This window comes from Drosophila biarmipes, chromosome 2R, assembly GCF_025231255.1.
Source record: "Drosophila biarmipes strain raj3 chromosome 2R, RU_DBia_V1.1, whole genome shotgun sequence".
NCBI lineage: Eukaryota > Metazoa > Arthropoda > Insecta > Diptera > Drosophilidae > Drosophila > Drosophila biarmipes.
The window spans coordinates 9,251,584-9,268,744 of record NC_066615.1 but is presented as its reverse complement, the minus strand read 5'-3'; the positions used below and the strand labels follow the sequence as shown (position 1 = coordinate 9,268,744).

General features: G+C 46.9%; 10 protein-coding genes across 12 annotated transcripts in view; 6 read left to right on the top strand and 4 right to left on the bottom strand.

Moving 5' to 3' along the window:
* LOC108026650 (inner nuclear membrane protein Man1) overlaps nt 1–17,161 on the top strand; it is an 80,463-nt gene that overhangs the window by 54,892 nt on the left and 8,410 nt on the right. The window lies entirely within an intron of this gene.
* On the top strand, nt 185–2,709 carry LOC108026836 (radial spoke head protein 6 homolog A). The gene is made up of 4 exons (XM_017098011.3): nt 185–577; nt 707–899; nt 955–1,873; nt 1,927–2,709. The coding sequence occupies exons 1-4, from the start codon at nt 270–272 to the stop codon at nt 2,634–2,636; spliced, it is 2,130 nt and encodes a 709-aa protein (XP_016953500.1). The 5' UTR covers nt 185–269; the 3' UTR covers nt 2,637–2,709.
* Nucleotides 2,706–4,924, bottom strand: LOC108026838 (uncharacterized). Of its 2 annotated transcripts, XM_044091980.2 has the most exons (8): nt 4,590–4,924; nt 4,209–4,377; nt 3,837–4,153; nt 3,590–3,775; nt 3,403–3,534; nt 3,216–3,341; nt 3,073–3,161; nt 2,706–3,005 (listed from the first exon to the last, which is right to left on the bottom strand). In XM_044091980.2, the coding sequence occupies exons 1-8, from the start codon at nt 4,779–4,781 to the stop codon at nt 2,999–3,001; spliced, it is 1,218 nt and encodes a 405-aa protein (XP_043947915.1). In that variant the 5' UTR covers nt 4,782–4,924; the 3' UTR covers nt 2,706–2,998. The 2 variants fall into 2 exon arrangements, with proteins under 2 accessions (XP_043947915.1, XP_043947916.1); XM_044091981.2 differs by having other exon boundaries at nt 2,706–3,161.
* On the top strand, nt 5,180–6,859 carry LOC108026837 (xyloside xylosyltransferase 1). The gene is made up of 2 exons (XM_017098012.3): nt 5,180–6,653; nt 6,718–6,859. Exons 1-2 carry the CDS (start codon nt 5,343–5,345, stop codon nt 6,829–6,831), a joined length of 1,425 nt encoding a protein of 474 aa, XP_016953501.1. The 5' UTR covers nt 5,180–5,342; the 3' UTR covers nt 6,832–6,859.
* LOC108026944 (adenylate kinase) lies at nt 7,144–8,830 on the top strand. Its single transcript, XM_017098157.2, has 4 exons — nt 7,144–7,353; nt 7,818–8,054; nt 8,122–8,289; nt 8,354–8,830. The coding sequence occupies exons 1-4, from the start codon at nt 7,252–7,254 to the stop codon at nt 8,567–8,569; spliced, it is 723 nt and encodes a 240-aa protein (XP_016953646.1). The 5' UTR covers nt 7,144–7,251; the 3' UTR covers nt 8,570–8,830.
* LOC108026655 (ejaculatory bulb-specific protein 3) lies at nt 9,419–10,393 on the top strand. Its single transcript, XM_017097692.2, has 2 exons — nt 9,419–9,553; nt 9,877–10,393. Exon 2 carries the CDS (start codon nt 9,888–9,890, stop codon nt 10,266–10,268), a length of 381 nt encoding a protein of 126 aa, XP_016953181.1. The 5' UTR covers nt 9,419–9,553; nt 9,877–9,887; the 3' UTR covers nt 10,269–10,393.
* LOC108026657 (probable protein BRICK1-B) lies at nt 10,822–11,918 on the bottom strand. Its single transcript, XM_017097694.3, has 2 exons — nt 11,708–11,918; nt 10,822–11,001 (listed from the first exon to the last, which is right to left on the bottom strand). Exons 1-2 carry the CDS (start codon nt 11,907–11,909, stop codon nt 10,892–10,894), a joined length of 312 nt encoding a protein of 103 aa, XP_016953183.1. The 5' UTR covers nt 11,910–11,918; the 3' UTR covers nt 10,822–10,891.
* LOC108026652 (uncharacterized) lies at nt 12,299–13,534 on the top strand. Its single transcript, XM_017097690.2, has one exon. It carries the CDS (start codon nt 12,350–12,352, stop codon nt 13,454–13,456), a length of 1,107 nt encoding a protein of 368 aa, XP_016953179.1. The 5' UTR covers nt 12,299–12,349; the 3' UTR covers nt 13,457–13,534.
* LOC108026656 (allergen Tha p 1) lies at nt 13,616–14,217 on the bottom strand. The gene is made up of 2 exons (XM_017097693.3): nt 13,974–14,217; nt 13,616–13,817 (listed from the first exon to the last, which is right to left on the bottom strand). Exons 1-2 carry the CDS (start codon nt 14,167–14,169, stop codon nt 13,675–13,677), a joined length of 339 nt encoding a protein of 112 aa, XP_016953182.1. The 5' UTR covers nt 14,170–14,217; the 3' UTR covers nt 13,616–13,674.
* Nucleotides 14,645–16,900, bottom strand: LOC108026651 (LIM domain-binding protein 2). Its single transcript, XM_017097689.3, has 2 exons — nt 16,788–16,900; nt 14,645–16,538 (listed from the first exon to the last, which is right to left on the bottom strand). Exon 2 carries the CDS (start codon nt 16,501–16,503, stop codon nt 14,767–14,769), a length of 1,737 nt encoding a protein of 578 aa, XP_016953178.1. The 5' UTR covers nt 16,504–16,538; nt 16,788–16,900; the 3' UTR covers nt 14,645–14,766.

Genomic DNA, 17,161 nt, shown 5'->3' with positions numbered 1-17,161 from the left:
AAACCAGTCGATCGATAACGATAGACAGCGCCGAGCTTAAGCGGAAATTCAAAATTCAACTCATTAGATTTTAAAGTTATTACTAAACATATATAGCAAGCATACAAATTAATACAATGTTTTAAATATTTATCAAGCATAAATAAAATAAAACCAAATAGGCTGCCTTTCTGCTTGAATAAATTGTCACTTATAAATATAACGTTCTCCCAAGCCAAACAACACATGTCATTGAAGCCAACTAATCAGTGTTCCACAATCTCTCTACGATGGACAAGGATTCTTGCCAAAATTTCTCATTAGACTCCACGTCCAGCTCGCAATTCGCCCTTCCGCCAGTTTGCAATCCGAAAAAGAAGAAACCCGAGAAACCCGAGGTGGATGACAGCTCTCCACAGTGCTCCAACGTAATCACATCGTCGTCCTCATCCTCGACGACCACCATTTCGATAGGCGCCTTCGACTCGCAGTGTAACCTCCATAATGCACCGGTTCCCGAGGCCCCGAATATAGGCTATGAGCTGAGCGTGGCCAAGTCAATACTGCAGAAGTACAGCACCCTCAGTGGCGACAACCTGTGAGTACATCTTGCTATATCTTCATATCCCACCAAAAAACATACTCTGAAGGAACTGTTTTCCTGGTATTTTCCCATTAAGGTATTCAAAGTGCATTAACAGATCTGTCTCTATCTATTTCTCATCAGTTTCGATCACCTAAGTGATATTATAAAGCGGGTGATTGACGAGCGACCGCCCAATGTGATCGACTTCTTCGAAGAGTTCAGCAGGAATGTCCGCGAGCAGAAGTTCCACTTACCAGAACGGTTTCCTCCAAGTGGTGTTTTTGATGAAGTTCGCGCTTTCCGGGTGGCCAAGAAGATCCTCCAATCCATGAAGGTAATATAAAGGAACACATAATTTTTAGCCCTGCAGCGTCAACCCTCTCCCTTAGCTGCCCTACAATATCGAGGGCGAGGATTTGTTAGGCGAAGATATGTCCGGTGAGGACTTGAGGACAAACGAAGAACTGAACATCGTTATAGACGATTCCATGCGGTACTTCGTTACCTTCAACGAACGCGTCCAGCAACTGCAGTTCTACTGGACACAGTGTGGCTTCAGCATCAGCAACGACGACATCTTCCAGTTGGCCAGTGCCATGAACCGGCTGCAGACCCACCCCTCCATAATGCAGTGCAGATTCTGGGGCTGCATCAATGGGCTGAAGGCCTCCTACTACATAGTTGAGGCCTCGCTGACCCGCGAGGAGATCGCTTCGCGCCTGGTCATGATGGAAGACGAGATGAGGCAAAAGCAAATCCCGCTGCAGATGCGCAAGGACAGGGAGGACAAGCCGTTGCCACCGCACATTGGTCCGGAACTCACGCCGGGAATATACGGCTGGGAAGAGTTTCCGGCCGAAGAGCTGGAGAAGATGAGGCCCAAGGCAGCCGCCGTTCCTCTGGTTGAGGAAATCGAGTTCTACGATATTCCACCGGAATTGATTGGCCTGGGATGCAATAGATACTCGTACTTCGTTGTAAACTCCCTCTTTGACGATTGGATTGAGTTGCCCATAGTGACGCCCCGACAGATTGCAGTGTCCCGGCAGATCAAGAAGTTCCTAACCGGCGACCTGGAAGCGGATGTAATATCTTACCCCTGCTTTCCTGGAAAAGAGAAGCATTACCTACGAGCCCTGATAGGTCGCATCACCGCAGGCACCTACATTGCACCTGTGGGCTACTACAGGCGGATGACCAAGAAGGAAAAGAAGCTGTTCGATGGGGAGGTTGAAGACGAAGGTGAGGAGGAGGAGGAGGAGGAAGAGGAGGAGGAGCTCAACGAGGGCGAAGAGGAGCAAATAGAAGGTGGGTACGTTAAGTATTCAGAAATTCCATCACTTTACCCTTTCCATTTCCAGATAACGACGTAATGCTTTTGAAGAATGAGAAATACGAGGTGGAGCCACTGGGCTCCCTGGCCACTCCAGTGGCCTGGGTCCATGTGAGATCGAACATACTCAATCAGCAGGGTCGAGTCGTTTGGTACGACGAGGAGAAAGCCCGAAAGGAACGGGAGAAGGCCCTGGCTCTCTACTTGAAGATGCAGATGATGGGCGAAATGGAAGAGGAGCTGGAGGAGGAAGAAGAGGAGGAAGAGGGCGAGGAGGAGGGCGAAGAGGAGGGCATGATCGAGGGCTTCAATCAGCCCGAACTGGGTCCCAGCATCCTCTCCTCGTGTGCCAACGATATAAACCCTGAGGTCCCCGTGCCATGGCTAGTCCGCCTGACCAGCAAGTACACAAATCAAAAGGAGCGCATGCTCCTCATGCAGTCGAACATCTGGCCGGGCGCCTATACATTTATCTTTGAGAAGACCTGCGAATCGATATACTTGGGCTGGGGCCACAAGTACTACGCGCGCAACATTCCCTTCAAGCACTTGCCAATGGTGCAGGAGGAGTATCCGCACGAGGCCGAGGACTTCATCGAGGCCAGCGATCCCACCGTCGAGGAGGAGGAGGCCTACAAGGCCTGGCTCCTAAGGAAGCAGCAGAAGGCTGACTACGTGGCAGAGGACATCGAAGACTACGATGATGACGAGTTTGCCGATCAGTACGACGATGACTAGTAACGTCCTGTTAAATTTAATGTTTCTGTTCTTCCAGTTCTGCAATAAAATGCACTTTCAGTCGCAGTATTTACTTTGTGAGCGTTAGCTTGAGTTTATTTAATGGAAATAAAATACATATCGTGTATCTAAAGTGAATAATATTGGACTTACGCTTTACTTCACTCCCTTATGTACAGTTACATTTTCTAAAACGAACTTTAAAAGTAAACTTAACTGAAATCACACGTGCACATCATCATCCTATATTTTGTCATTAAGTTAAAGAGCTCTTTGAACCATATGTACACTGCAGCGTTCGTGTGTTAAATGTTAATTAGTTATCGTTGGCTGTGACTTTGACACATGGAACCCATGAAGTCTTAATGGCTAAACACGGAATCGAACAAATTTGGTAATACAACGGGCATCTGTATGACAAAATGCGACAGCTTACAGCTTCACGGGTTCCTTTAGCTGCTCCGTGGCATTCGCAGACGGCTTCACAAACTCCGGCTTGGCGGCACTCGCTTCGAGCTGCAATGGCTGTAAAAATGGAGGGTTAATCAGGGGATAATAATAATAAAAAAAAATATATACCTTGGAAACGGCTGAGCTATCCTCGCTAATGGGAGATTTTTTATTACCCATGTTTTCAATGCAAAAGTTCTTCAGCTGATCCATCGAAGAAGCCAGCAGGCTATTCTTGCTGTTTGCCAGCGTTATCTGGGGTTAATAAATACTGGTTAATCTTGAAGTTCCCGGTACATACACACGATCGACATACCTCTTTTTCGATTTTATCTAAAGACTCATCGAAGCTGGTTACTTTCTGCTTATATTCGGGCCAGCTGTTACTTATGGTGGCCACATGGGACGTAATATTTTCCGATCGATCCAGCAAGTCGTCTATTTTTGTCTGCAGTAAATTAAATTAGTTTGAACTGATAACGCACACTTTCTAAGGAGATTACCTTGTGCAGAGATATTTCCTCGGCGAGCATTTTCGTTGTTTGACTTAGGGTATTATTCACATCCTTCAGATCGTTGGCCAGTAGCTTAAAGGAATCGAGAGTGGTTTTGTTCAGAGCGGCAATGTCTTCCGATAAATTGGCGGGCAGAGCGTTGGCTTGCAGTGTAGGTAATTGCGAGAGGTTGACCTGCAGGGTTGAGGCCATCATTAAATGTTATTTAATCCAGATAATGTTAGTGTACACTCACCTTTAAAGCTTCTGTGTCGGCCTGCAGAGTTTTCTGAACCTCGGTGTACTTATTATAGTGCTCCTTAATGGCCTCTATATCCGTGGCCACGGCTTCTATCTTGGCGCCGAAGTCCGCCACCAGCTTCTCGTCCTTTCCATGGTTCCTCTGCGCTGCCACGGCCGCCTCCAGATTGCTAAAGTTGTTCCGTAGAGCCTCCACTGTTTTCTGCAGTTCATTAATTTCCGAAATCACGGCTGTCTGGTTCTTAAGCAGGAATGAAGAAGTCTCGTGCCACCTTTGCAGGGTGTCAGGGAAGTTTTTGCTCATAGCTGACACTGCAAGATTATATAATTAGTACATTGTAAGTGGGTAGAGTTGTATGTCACGAACCGTCCTCGATCTTCTGACGATAATCGGTGAGCTGCTGACGCAGATCGAAGTAGAGCCAGTACAAAATGGCCACAATTAAAATGCCTATAATTCCCAGTAAAAGGGGGCCGCACATGCGGAAATAGGCAATCTTGCGATGACTACGGCGACTAGATCCAGCGACATTCGTCTGAAAAGAACGCAGTACATATATTGGCATTGCTACATATTTGCTTCTTTGTTTGGGTGGGGGAGGAATATATTGTTAATTATTTTCATGTTCCCCACGAATATGTATCTCTGAGCACGCACGGGCTGGGAAGTTCAATCGGTCAGGTTCAGATACATAGATACAAATACAGCCAACCTTGGGCGGCGATGTAAATATAGTAAATTCCTTACCCATGCGTAATCCTCAGGGTCGTCGGTCGAGACCGAGAGCAGCTTGTCCTGGGAATTGGTGGCTCCGGGCACTCTCCGGTTGGCTCTCTTGGACGAGGACGACTGGGAGGCTATCAGGGCGTCCAGCTCCCGACGTTTCTTCATTTTCTTCCCGGCCCGCAGGGGCACTTCAATGCGATGGTGGCAGTCCATTGTCTCGCCTCCGAAAAACGATCGTCTCCAGTGGAATTCTTGCAGGTCCGTTGCAGGCTCTAACCTTTACATTTTCTCAGCGTAGGTCTCCAGTGGCTTTGTAACTCTGGAACAACCATAACATGTACCTATACTGATAAAAAAAACCCTTCTGCGCATGATTTAGATTTATAGTGATTAAGATTACGACTATCGGTAGTAATCGATAACAGCTAGTAAGCAATTTTTTAAAATTAAACTCACTTTTTGTACTTTCTACACGCCAGAACTATCCTTTCTTGCAGATAAATCACTTCCTGGTATCCGAAGTCGCTCAGATACTTTGACCCAGAAAGGGGGGGCGTTCGATAGGTTCGGTAATTTCCGGACTTGTGATAACGGTCTCACTGCCCCCAAACGACTTTTTGCATTGCATTGATTTTTACGCCGTGCTTGCTTTATCGATCTAGTTTAATTAAGTTCAAAAATGTTCTGTGCGCTTCTGCTCGTCTGCTCAGAGTTTCCGTTTAGTGTTTTCTAACGTTGGGATCCATATATGCTTGATATGGGATATGTTCGTTGATGTATTGTTGCATTAGGTGCGCATTCACTGATTTCGATTTCGAAATGGCCAAGAACAGCTTTAAGACTTTAATCAGCCAGAAACACAAGACGTTTCCGGCGGACCTGAATATGTACGGCATGAAGTGTAAATCGCAACTGTTGGAGGATCAGGAGAACGTGACCCTGATCATCAACCGGCGGAACTCGATCCGCCAGAAGCCTAAGAGCTGGACGTGGGCCCTGCTGCGATGCAGGTGGCAAAAGAAGCTAGTTCTGTTGTTAATATTTATTTGTATGTGCGTTCTGATTGTTTTCGCCAATACGCATCTCTTGGTTCGCGGCAACATCCTTTCGGCCTTCCTCTCGAGCCGTCTTAATAAGCTCTCGCATGCGGAGAAACAGGAGGCGGGGCGATATCCGGACGTCCAGGCCACGACCCCGGCAGTTCCGCCGGTGCTGCGGCCAACGCACTATCTGCTTAACTACTCCTCCACCCAGCTGGAGCTGGGCTCGCACCTGAATGGCTTCTCCTCGAACTACAACATATTCGTCATCTACACCCGGGAGAACTACCACCTGAACCTTAAGTTCGATCTTTTCGCCCACAGCCTGCTGAAGCACACCAGTGCCCAGCTGCATCTGCACGTGATCACGGACAGCGAGAGCCAAGCCTCGGTGCTGGAGATCCTGCAGCGGCAGATCCGGAGGTTCCGGCGCACGGTGATCTACACCATATACGACGTGAAAGTCTGCTCCAGCATAATACAGGACATAGCCGCCAAGCTGTCGCCGTACTTCAGCTCAGCCCCGAACTCGTACTACAGCGACTCGCTGTTCTTCCTGTCCCTGGGCCTGCATAGGATCGCCGACAGGAGCCTGAACAGAGCCATTCTGCTAGATTGTGATATAGTCTTCCGCTCCGACGTCCGACTGCTGTTCAACGAGTTCGACAACTTTCTGCCGCACCAGCTCTACGGACTCGCGCCGGAACTGACCCCCGTCTACCGCCACATCCTGTACCGCTACCGGGTGAGGTACCCGAAGACCAGTTTTGGCAACCCCTACTATCCGATGAACAACGAACTGGGCAACCAACATAGTCATACCCATCACGGTTACCCTGGCCTAAATTCCGGCGTGGTCCTGCTGCTCCTGAACCGCATCCGGAACTCGAAGTCCTATCTGGAGAAACTGCTCCATTCGGAGGTGAACACCCTGGTCGCCAAGTACTCGTTCAAGGGGCATCTGGGGGACCAGGACTTCTTCACGCTCCTGGGCTACGAGTACCCAAACTTGATCTATAGACTGGACTGCATTTGGAACCGACAGGTTTGTATGACAACCAGTTGATTTGACTTCAAGGCACTATGATATTGACACCTATACTTTACAGCTGTGCACCTGGTGGAAGGATCACGGATATTCTGACATTTTTGATGCATATTTCCGGTGCGAGGGCAATATTAAAATGTATCATGGCAACTGCAATACGCGAATTCCAGAATAAATAAATTGTTATAGTAATATTAAAATAATGGTGGAATAGGCTTATTTCAGAAATGGGGTCAATGGAAGCGGAACAATTATGTAATGGAAAAGGAATTATAAAGGACTTTTTAAAAATGTATATGATTTTGAATAGTAAAACCAGTGCAAGTGAAGTGGAAGAAAATCCTAAATATTTAATTTACTAATTACTTTTATTTATGTAATTTTAAATTATTGAAATCATATGGGGGATGTGAAAGTGTTATCGATAGTCGGAAGCAACGGAGTGGGAACGCGCCGCTTTCGTGGCCACAGTTGTACAGGGTGCTTCGTGTGAGTGGTCTCTCCTCTTGCTTCTTATCTTTAACCTTCATTGCTGGCTCCGTTCAGCTATGAATTAGGACCGGACGAGGAATCAGTCGAGCATAAATAGTAAACGATGGCGCCGAATGCAGCAGTACCCGTGGAGCGATATGAGCCCCAGAGCATTGGAATCAACGCGATCCTCCTGGGGCCGCCGGGCTCCGGCAAGGGAACGCAGGTGGGTGCAAAGTTACATAATGGTGTGTTTTTGTGACATGGACGCTGCTTGGTCTATAAATAAGTACAACGTGTTCAATTGCGCGGCTTTTATGTTTGCAAATGCGAAGGAAAGGAGTAAATTTCCTCGAAAATGAATAAAAAGGGTAATTGCATAACAGGACAGACGTGTGCCTTGTACACACGAAGTTGTGTATCTATATAATGTGTGTGTGCGAAGACCTCTTTGACCCTGAATCAAACGAAAAGATTGGCGTGATGAAACGAATTAAACGAGGGCACCTCGGAGCAGTTTAGTGGCTCTTATGCAGGCCAGCTATTAAAAACCCACCAGAACTTTCTTGGCCGCATACAATGCATCTTATCTAGCGGTCCGCTAATTGCCAGCCTTTCTGATATGAGCGGTGCTAAATTGATTAGCTTTAGCTGAAACTTATCAATGTTTTTAATTATCCCCATTTTTAGGCTCCCCTCCTGAAGGAGAAGTTCTGCGTTTGCCACCTGTCCACCGGCGACATGCTGCGCGCGGAAATTTCATCCGGTTCGAAGCTGGGAGCCGAGTTGAAGAAGGTTATGGATGCCGGCAAACTGGTCTCCGATGACCTGGTGGTGGACATGATCGACTCCAATCTGGACAAGCCCGAGTGCAAGAACGGCTTCCTCCTGGACGGATTCCCCAGGACTGTCGTTCAAGCTGAGAAGGTAGCAAAGACATTTGTACACTTGCCACTTCAGACCTATGTAAACCCTTTCCATCTAATCCCTTCAGCTCGACACATTGCTGGACAAGAGGAAAGCCAATTTGGATGCTGTCATTGAGTTCGCCATCGACGACAGTCTGCTGGTGAGGCGCATCACTGGCCGTTTGATCCACCAGGCCAGCGGGCGGTCCTATCACGATGAGTTTGCCCCTCCCAAGAAGCCAATGACGGATGATGTTAGTATCTCTTTGGGGTGCTCTAAAAGATCGACAAATTACAGACCTTTCGAATGACCCACAGGTAACCGGAGAACCTCTCATCCGACGCAGCGATGACAACGCGGAAGCTCTGAAAAAGCGTCTGGAAGCATATCATAAGCAGACGAGGCCGTTGGTCGACTACTACGGCCTGAGGGGTCTGCACTTTAAGGTCGACGCCGCCAAGAAGTCCAGCGACGTCTTCTCCACCATCGAAACCATATTCCAACGCCAACGTCCCGCCCAGATTCAATTATGATTTATTCCTGCGCAATGATCAAGTACTGAAAACTGCCTCCTGACAATTTATTTTGAGACACAACAGACACACAACGTTTAAGCCCACAGTCAAAGTTGCTTCTAGGAATCCTACATAGACGAAATAACCCTTACTCGAGAAGGTCTACAGGTCGACTAATTTCCTTGTACAGATTTCTAAAATGTATAAGTGTTTGTTACTTTTTACATTTCACTATTTGTAACTACAATAAAACTTAATAAAAAAAACAAGTATATGTTATGCACTATGTTTTGTCTAAGCGAATGTTGCGGGTAAACTTGGCGTCGGATACTTTACGACCAATAATGCCAAATTTTGACCTTCCAGTGTTCCGAATTTAATTGTTCTCCGGTTAGCTTCTGGAATATTTATGTCTGACTCAGTTCTGAGTCGAGGACTGATGGAAAGCTTCTAATTGTTGCGAGAACTATTAGAGCGACTGTTGAAGGGTCACTTTGCACACCTCTCAAGTGTAATAAATGAGAAATCGCTAATGGAAATCGTTAACGAGATCGTTAAATTTGGTAAACAAATACATTTTTATAATGTTTGCCCGTAAATAGTAGTTGTGAATCCCTAACAACCCGACTTTCGATCACCGTTTAGTGCACAGACGTCAGCTGGCTAATGGTAATGTCAAATTAAGTATGTATAACTATCGCAGATGTATATATTATATAAATTTATAACGACGATTGACTAATCACTAGGTTGACTTTTCAGCAATAGCGATTTGCGCTTCAAAGTCTAAAGTGTGTGCAATCCTACATGGATACGAACTCAGCCCGAACACAGGCTTACGGTGCGACGTGTGTATTACACTTGAAGTTCAATCCCAGGTATAAACGTTGGCCCAGGTATAAAAGCCCACTCCATAGAAACATTTCTCAGTTAGTTCCAGCAGCTGAATTGCTTCGCATCTATCTACTTCGATTCGTAGTCGCCAACAGTCGAACTCCCATTGTAAGAGCCCAGTTCATATAGTTTTTGTATCCCATCCCACGGACAACCAGTTTTCTCGTGTGTAAACAGTGACATCTTTTTGGTCAATAAATGTGTTTCAGATACGCATACCAAGTGGCGTTTGCTTTGCATTCATTTGCATACATATCTGATTAGACACATTTTGCGAATGCACTGGCCATTAGTGGACGCGACTAAAAACATTTCCATCGGTCTATTACATTCCCCGAACATAAAACTGGTTGCCCGACCGATGGACCCACTAACTAATCTACCAATATGTGCTGATTAATGATGACTGTTTACCCCCAATTTGTCCACAGACACCATCAACATGAAGACGATCCTTGCTCTCCTCGTCCTTGGGCTGGTCCTGGTCGCCGCCGAGGATAAGTACACCACCAAGTACGACAACATCGATGTGGACGAGATCCTGAAGTCGGACCGCCTATTCGGCAACTACTTCAAGTGCTTGGTGGACACTGGCAAGTGCACGCCGGAGGGCCGCGAGCTCAAGAAGTCCCTGCCCGACGCCCTGAAGACGGAGTGCAGCAAGTGCAGCGACAAGCAGCGCCAGAACACCGACAAGGTCATCCGCTACATCATCGACAACAAGCCCGAGGAGTGGAAGCAGCTGCAGGCCAAGTTTGATCCCGAGGATATCTACATCAAGCGCTACCGCGCCACCGCCGCCGCCTCCGGAATCAAGGTGTAACTCACGATGCTCCGATCCCGGAAACACAATTTGTTATATGCACTGTTAATTAGGTCTATCTGTATATCTGTTTATCAAAATTATTTTTACGATCGTGCGCCGAATAAAAAGAGATTTGTTTTGTACTCCGTACGCCTTTTGCATACTTAGGTCTTGCGAGGGGACTTACAAGTGTCAGAAAGCATATCAACTAGTTCCCGTAAACGCGTCAATGTAGTCTAGTTTCATGTTATTTAAATTATGACTAATCTAGAGACAATTAAAGTCTTAAAAAACCAGTCACACGATTACGTCTAGACCCTAATAGACGGCTTAAATATGGCCAGCCGATTTGCAATAACATTGCAAGTAAAGGCAGCTACGGTCAGTGGGCAAAAACATCGCGTGTTCGTCTTGCTTCTCAGTTATTACATATATTATTCTTAAAAGGGGCAATGAAACGAACCAATGGCCGGCAAGTAACTCAACCATGAAAAACCGTCCTTCAAAGAGCGAACAATGTTGTAAGAACTATTAATGTCACGGCGAGTTCACACCGCGAAACAAAGGAGAATTAAATATTATCAGTATTTTTTAATTATCTTATAAATGTACAAAGCTTAGTGTAAGAATGGGGGCAGCGTTTACGTTAATGTCTCTCCCTGGGCGACACACGCCTCCAAGTAGTCTATGCGTCGCTCAAGGATCGTTAGTTTTTCATTGAGAACCGCCAGACGGGAGCGACAGGACATATCTAGAGGGAGGGAGATACAATGTTAGCTTTCTTTGGTAACGTAATGGGTGGGAGGAATATAAAAAAAGGATCAAAGGCTAAAATTAATGTATTATGGATAATGATTTATCACTCCTGTTCATTAACTGAGAAGGATTATAGATATAAGTTAATAAACAGAAGTGATAGTTATAATGTTGATATCAACAATATAATAAAAAGCTTACCCTCTTACCTAGCAAATACTACAGAATAATAGAACTCATTGAAAGATAGCTTTCTCCCTTTATCACTAAATGGTTAATTTGAACATTTGAAACCCCTATAGGAAGAGTTGTTCCTAATCTGCATGACTTGCCGAAGTATCCTCTCTCTCCCGTTTGTTTAGCATTTATCATATAATCAGTGAACCAAGTTATTCATAATAGAACTGTTTATATTTACTCAATTTTAGTGAGTAATTCCGAAGAAGCTAGACACGAACTTCCCACTTAGAGCCCGTTCGTTTACTTATCGAATACAGAAACATGAGTACAGACAACTGTGTGTGAATTATTCGCGCAAGACGTCTGCTGTATCTGCTGTTATTGACTTAAAATCCGAGTAAATAGAGTCAATGGCAATGATGGGGATTTGTTAGTAATACTATTTATGCGTTCATAAATTCAGTGCCAGCAAATACACCCACACAGATGCGAGAAAATGTGGGTGCTTCATGGTTTCTTACCGAAAGAGTTGAGAAAGTCGGTAATGCGCTTTATGCTGGCAGTTATCACTTCGATATATTCCCTGTTCGCCCAGTCCTGGTGGATTTGCTTCTGGATCGCCTCCCTGTGAGCTCCGCTCATCTTTATTTGTATTTTATTTCGGTTTATATTATGTTTACTAGGAGATAGGAGGAGCTGAGCTGGGCTGGAACAAATATACATCGATTCTTGCTATCGATGACTTGTCTTAGAACGACTTTTCCTGCAACTATCGATTATTCTCACTGTTAAAAGTTTTAAGATTGTTTAATGAACATACAAAAATAAATTGGGCAATGCAACCGGCTGTGGGCCATCTTTTATATCTTTTGCCAATTACTAAACAAGAATATTACTAAAACAATACATTTATTTAAATCATTTTTCTATTAATTTACTGGAAAATATTGAAACCCGGCCCACAACCGGTTTTCCTCCCCTAATAAAATATACCAAAATTCGTATTCAATTACGTATTTTCCACATTGTTTCGTGTTCCAGTCCCGCTTGTTTCAATCGCGCAGCGAAACGATAGTTATTGATGCCACACACACACGCCACACGCACACAAGTATACCCTAGGTGGCCCGTTAACTACAGTGTTTTTCATTTAGTAAACAAAAATGGACTTTATTGACGATTTCATAGAGGAATACAAATGCAATCCGTGCCTGTGGAAGGCGGACTCGGCGGACTTCAGGAACCGCAGTCGGCGGCAGGAGGCCTACGCGAAACTGATAGAGGTGGCCACCAAGCACGGCGAGATGTACAATGTGGAGCGAACAAAGCAAAAGATAAACAATCTGCGCTGTGCATTTCGTCATCAGTTAAGGAAGTACAACGAGGTCAAGAAGAAAGGCGAAAAGTACGAGCCCTACTGCCCCAAGCGGCGCTACTTCGAGTCCCTGATGTTCCTCAAGGACGAGGAGATCCCGGGCGACAAAAAGTGCAAGCGGGATCAGTCGGGCTGCATGGATAGCTCCGTTCAGCTGGCGCAGCCGGAGAACTGCGACGAGTTCTCCGACGCGGAGAGTCTTCCCAAGCCACCGAAGTCGGCCGACGCGAACAAGCTGTCGCCGAACAGCAGCGCCAACGAATTCTGTGCCAACATCTTCGAGGAGGCCGCCGTCGCCGCTGACCCCGTTATCAGTATTAAGTCAGTCAACGCAAACAACCATGCTGGTGGCGCTACCATCAAGGAGGTGGAAATCGTGGTTCCAGCCAGCAATAGGCTCCTGTCCGCCCGCAGAAAATCCGTTCCCGACTCCATAACCATGAAGTCCCCTTCCGCCGGCGGCGACTCCGAGACGCCGTCTTGCAAACGCATTGTCGCCCAGAGCCAGCCGAAACAGAATAACATTCAATGCCACGGCCAGAAACCAAATCACATCATTCGGAAAAGGTCTTCTTCGGTCTCTTCGCAAATCTCGGAGGACAACGAACCGCCGGCTGGGAAATTCCGGGCAGACATATCCACCATCGACTTTGAGCGACTATTTTCGCTGGCATTGAAGAGCGCGGACAGTCAGCTGGACGATCACTTTTCGAACTTTGGAAAAATCATCGCCCACAAGCTGCGCTCCATGGACGGAACCCAGGCCATATACGCTGAGAAGATCATCGCCGATGTGCTCTACCAGGGCCAGATGAAAATGCTGTCCACGCTGAGTATACACCAGTTTTTGGGCGTGGACAATGCAACAGTTTACCTAGAGAGCCACAGTAAATGATGGCCTGGGCCCTTTAAAGACGTACTTTTAGAGTTTATGTAATAATAAGATGTAATAATACAGTCATGTGTATAAGAATATGTTTCAATTGAAGGAGGGTGTCCTTTCAGTCGCCTTACTATTAGCGAAATCTGAAAAATCGAGTGGAGAAGCCAAGGATGGATGTCGAGACTAATTTATTATATTCGATGCATGAGGAGTACATTTAATTGCCATATTTAGGCGTTGTCGTACTTTCTAAGAAGCATGGCCCAAACGTCCGGGTATCTGGTTTGTAAAAAGGTAGTCAGCTTTTGCGCCTTTTGAGCCTGCTGTGGGGAGCAGTTCCTGCACTTTCTGGTTATAACTTCTGGCAGGGCGGCTGCAAAGAACCGAAAAGTGATGAGATGCACGTTCGGGATGATTAGGTAAATGGTGGTGAATTATAACTGGCCGATCGCAAGGTCATGTTTATAATGGCTCCCTTCCTTTTGTTTAGCATTAAGTACGGAATCGAGATATTGCATATTTCTATTACCTTTGAGTTGCAGCCCCAGCGAGTCGCAATCGCTTTTTCCGAGGATGCACATAATCTGACGACTGACCACCACCTGGTTGTTCAGCAGCTTGTTGATATTTCTTTCGTCCGCTTGGACACTGGATGAAATTAAAATTATTATGAAAACAAAATTAAGGACCAAAGAAAGCACTCGGTTTTTATTTAGAAGTAGCATCCTTCTTTAACGCGCGACTCTTCAGTGCGACTGAATGTGGAGCAGAAACTGTGTATCTGTGTATCCCGTGGATATTCGTACATGCGCAAAGGGAGCTGGGCTTAACAGAATCATGGGTTGGGTATGGAATCGGTAAATAAAGCGAACGGAATCCCAAATATCTCAGAAGATGCAGTAGATATGTTTGATGTGATTACTATATATTCTTAGGAGTATCTGTGGTTCACGCCCAACCCCTTTCTAATCACAACTATATAGGTAACCCAAGAAAATAGGCAGCCCCTGCTGTCCCTTACGATAGCATGTAAATAAAGAGCTTTCAAGATTTTTTGCGTTGTGCTTAAAAGTTATGTTTTACTAAAACAACACATTAAGTACTTTTGCAAGGCAGTCAAGACAAGAACAGAAGTATTCTACGGTTTAATTATATAATAGATAGTGTGTAGAATAGACGACTTAAAGTACAATTATTAGATTTAATATGTATGTATGTCTTATATACATTTCCTAAAACTTGAAAGCTTTATTTAAATATTTTTACATGCAAGTATGAAAATACATTTGACAATATAGCGAAATATTATGTTTTATTAATTTCTATTGCGATACAATGGGGCTCTTTTTGTCTATGTCAGATATATTCGCGTTGTTCTGCGGGGCAGCCCCGTTCCCAGGGCTAGCCGGGATGGCGCCCGCCCGGTCGATGCTCCACGGATTCGAGCCGGAGATGGGCGAGTCGGCGTGCCCGAAGCCGGTGTGATTATCGTGCTCCACGGCATTGGTTCCGTCGTATTGCGTGTTCTCCAGCCGGGTGATCAGCCGTTCGTCCTCCTCGCCGAACTCGCCGCCCATCAGCGTTGGTTCGCCAACGACCATCACGTCCTGGGAGGAGAGGGAGAAACTGGGGCCGGAGGGGGAGCGCTTCTGGTTCGTGACAGGCGGCGTGTTCGAATTGTTGCCGCCACCCGAATTGGAGCCCTTCCGTTTGCGCCTCTTGTTAGGTGGTCGCTGGGGATCCTTCTTGCCGGGCGGTGCCACCATGCGCTGCCACTTTTGGAACAGCGTGGTCTTCAGACAGTCGCGCGGACTCAGGGCGTACGCCTTGTGCCGCGACATCAGCTCCTGCATCGGCTCGAGGATGACGCACAGGCGCAGATAGTTAAGGGTGGAGTTGGTGATGCCAGCCCGCGTGATGTTCTTGGTGATTTGATCTAGCAGCATCGGATCGGGCGGCAGACTGGTGCCGATCACGGACCTTGGAATGAGCTCGCGGTGTCCCTTGATGGTCATGTGCCACGACTTGATGCGCATGTAGTCGTCGTACATGAACTCCAAGATCAGTCTTGCGTCGGCGCAGACCTTCGTAAAGAAGGGCTTCCCGTGCTGCGTGATCACCGTGCACTGGTCACAGTCCAGCGTAATGGACGTGTTGTGGAACGACTCCTTGGCGTGCTTCAGCTGGAAGTACAGATCCGAAACGCCGCCCTCGTATATGCTGCGGAAGAAGCGCGGGATGAGCGTCCGCCCGATGGTGTACCGCTTGGGTCCGTCCTCCAGGCAGAACAGTATGGTCAGCCGGGCGTCGTCCTCGAAGAACTCCGTGGTGAACGAGTCCCACCAGCAGTTGTCGCTTTCCTCGTTGCGCTGCTGCAGCCGCTTGTTCAGCTCGAAAACCCGGTGCTCCGTGTGACTGAAGTAGGAATTGTGCCGCCTGAAGCCCTGGTCGATGCGCTCCATCTGCTGCGGCCCGCCCATCATCGGGTGGTTGCCACCGTGGCCAAATGGCGACGCCGGCGGCATCGGATTGAATTGCCCGCCAACGCCAAAGACTGTGGGCGATGAGAAGTGCCCGGCCTGGCCGCTGTTGAACGGAGTGCCCGAACTAGCCGGCCGACTGAACTGCCCCAGTCCGGAGGAGGGTGAGCCGAAGGGCCCGCCCACGGGGCCATTGAAGTTGCCCGCCGTCGCCGACTGCGGATAGTTGCCGGGAATGTTCTGCGCACCAACAGGTCCGGGTGTCGATGAGCCCGAGGGAGCAGGTGAGGAGGTATACTGAGGTGTGTTCGAGCCAGGCTGGTTGGAGTTCTGGAACACGATGGACTGGTTGCCAGCTGGCGAGGATTGGCCGGCGGGCGGGTACGGGTTGCCGCCGGAGTTGTACGGCAGGCCGCCCTGGGGGAAGCCGCCGCTCTGGTTGCTCCCGTCCGGGTTGAGGGCCGCCGAGTTAGACGCGGGCAGCATCGGTCCGCCCTCGGAAACCGCCTTCCAGCTGCCGTCGTCAATGTTCGCTTGAGAAGTCATCGTATTGCCAGTGTTCAAACCCCTACGATTCATGCCTGTGGTCGGTTCTATCGGGCATTCGTGTCGGCCTGCAAAGGGATATTCAAGGTCCATTAGTTTGCGCACATCACATTAATCCGGCAATCGGAGCCCGGAATATATTTTTAAGGTGCTTATGCGTATGTGTATGCACTTGTCTGTATGTCCCACTGCATTTACAAAATATGTGTGTACACACACACACTTTTCACGGCCCTTCGCACTCGCAAATGGAGAACGCTCCAAAGCGGTCGGTTCGACCGGATCTAAAGCGGCAGTCGCCTCTTCCGTATACGCACCTTGCAAAAGGCATACAATATTTTAATTCTTAAAGCACAAACACATATAAATGTATCTACAATTTAAGAAAACTGATTGGCCTCCACCGATAGTTTTGCCATCGCTTTCCAAATAGCCAATTTCGATAGGAGTGAAGACAAGCCGTGGGATTGTTTCACGTGTGGAACGAATGGGAAAGAACACAAAATAGGTTAGGAAGCGGTAAATATTAATTATTTTTCAGCTTTTTTATTCAAGTTTCAATTAAAATGAATTATCTTTCGGGTGGTATTGCTATTATATATTCAATAAGTGTTTTGTGATTGAAGCTTATTGAAAGCCATTAAATTAGCTCGCTATTACAGGCTAACATAGTTTTTAAGATTATTAACAA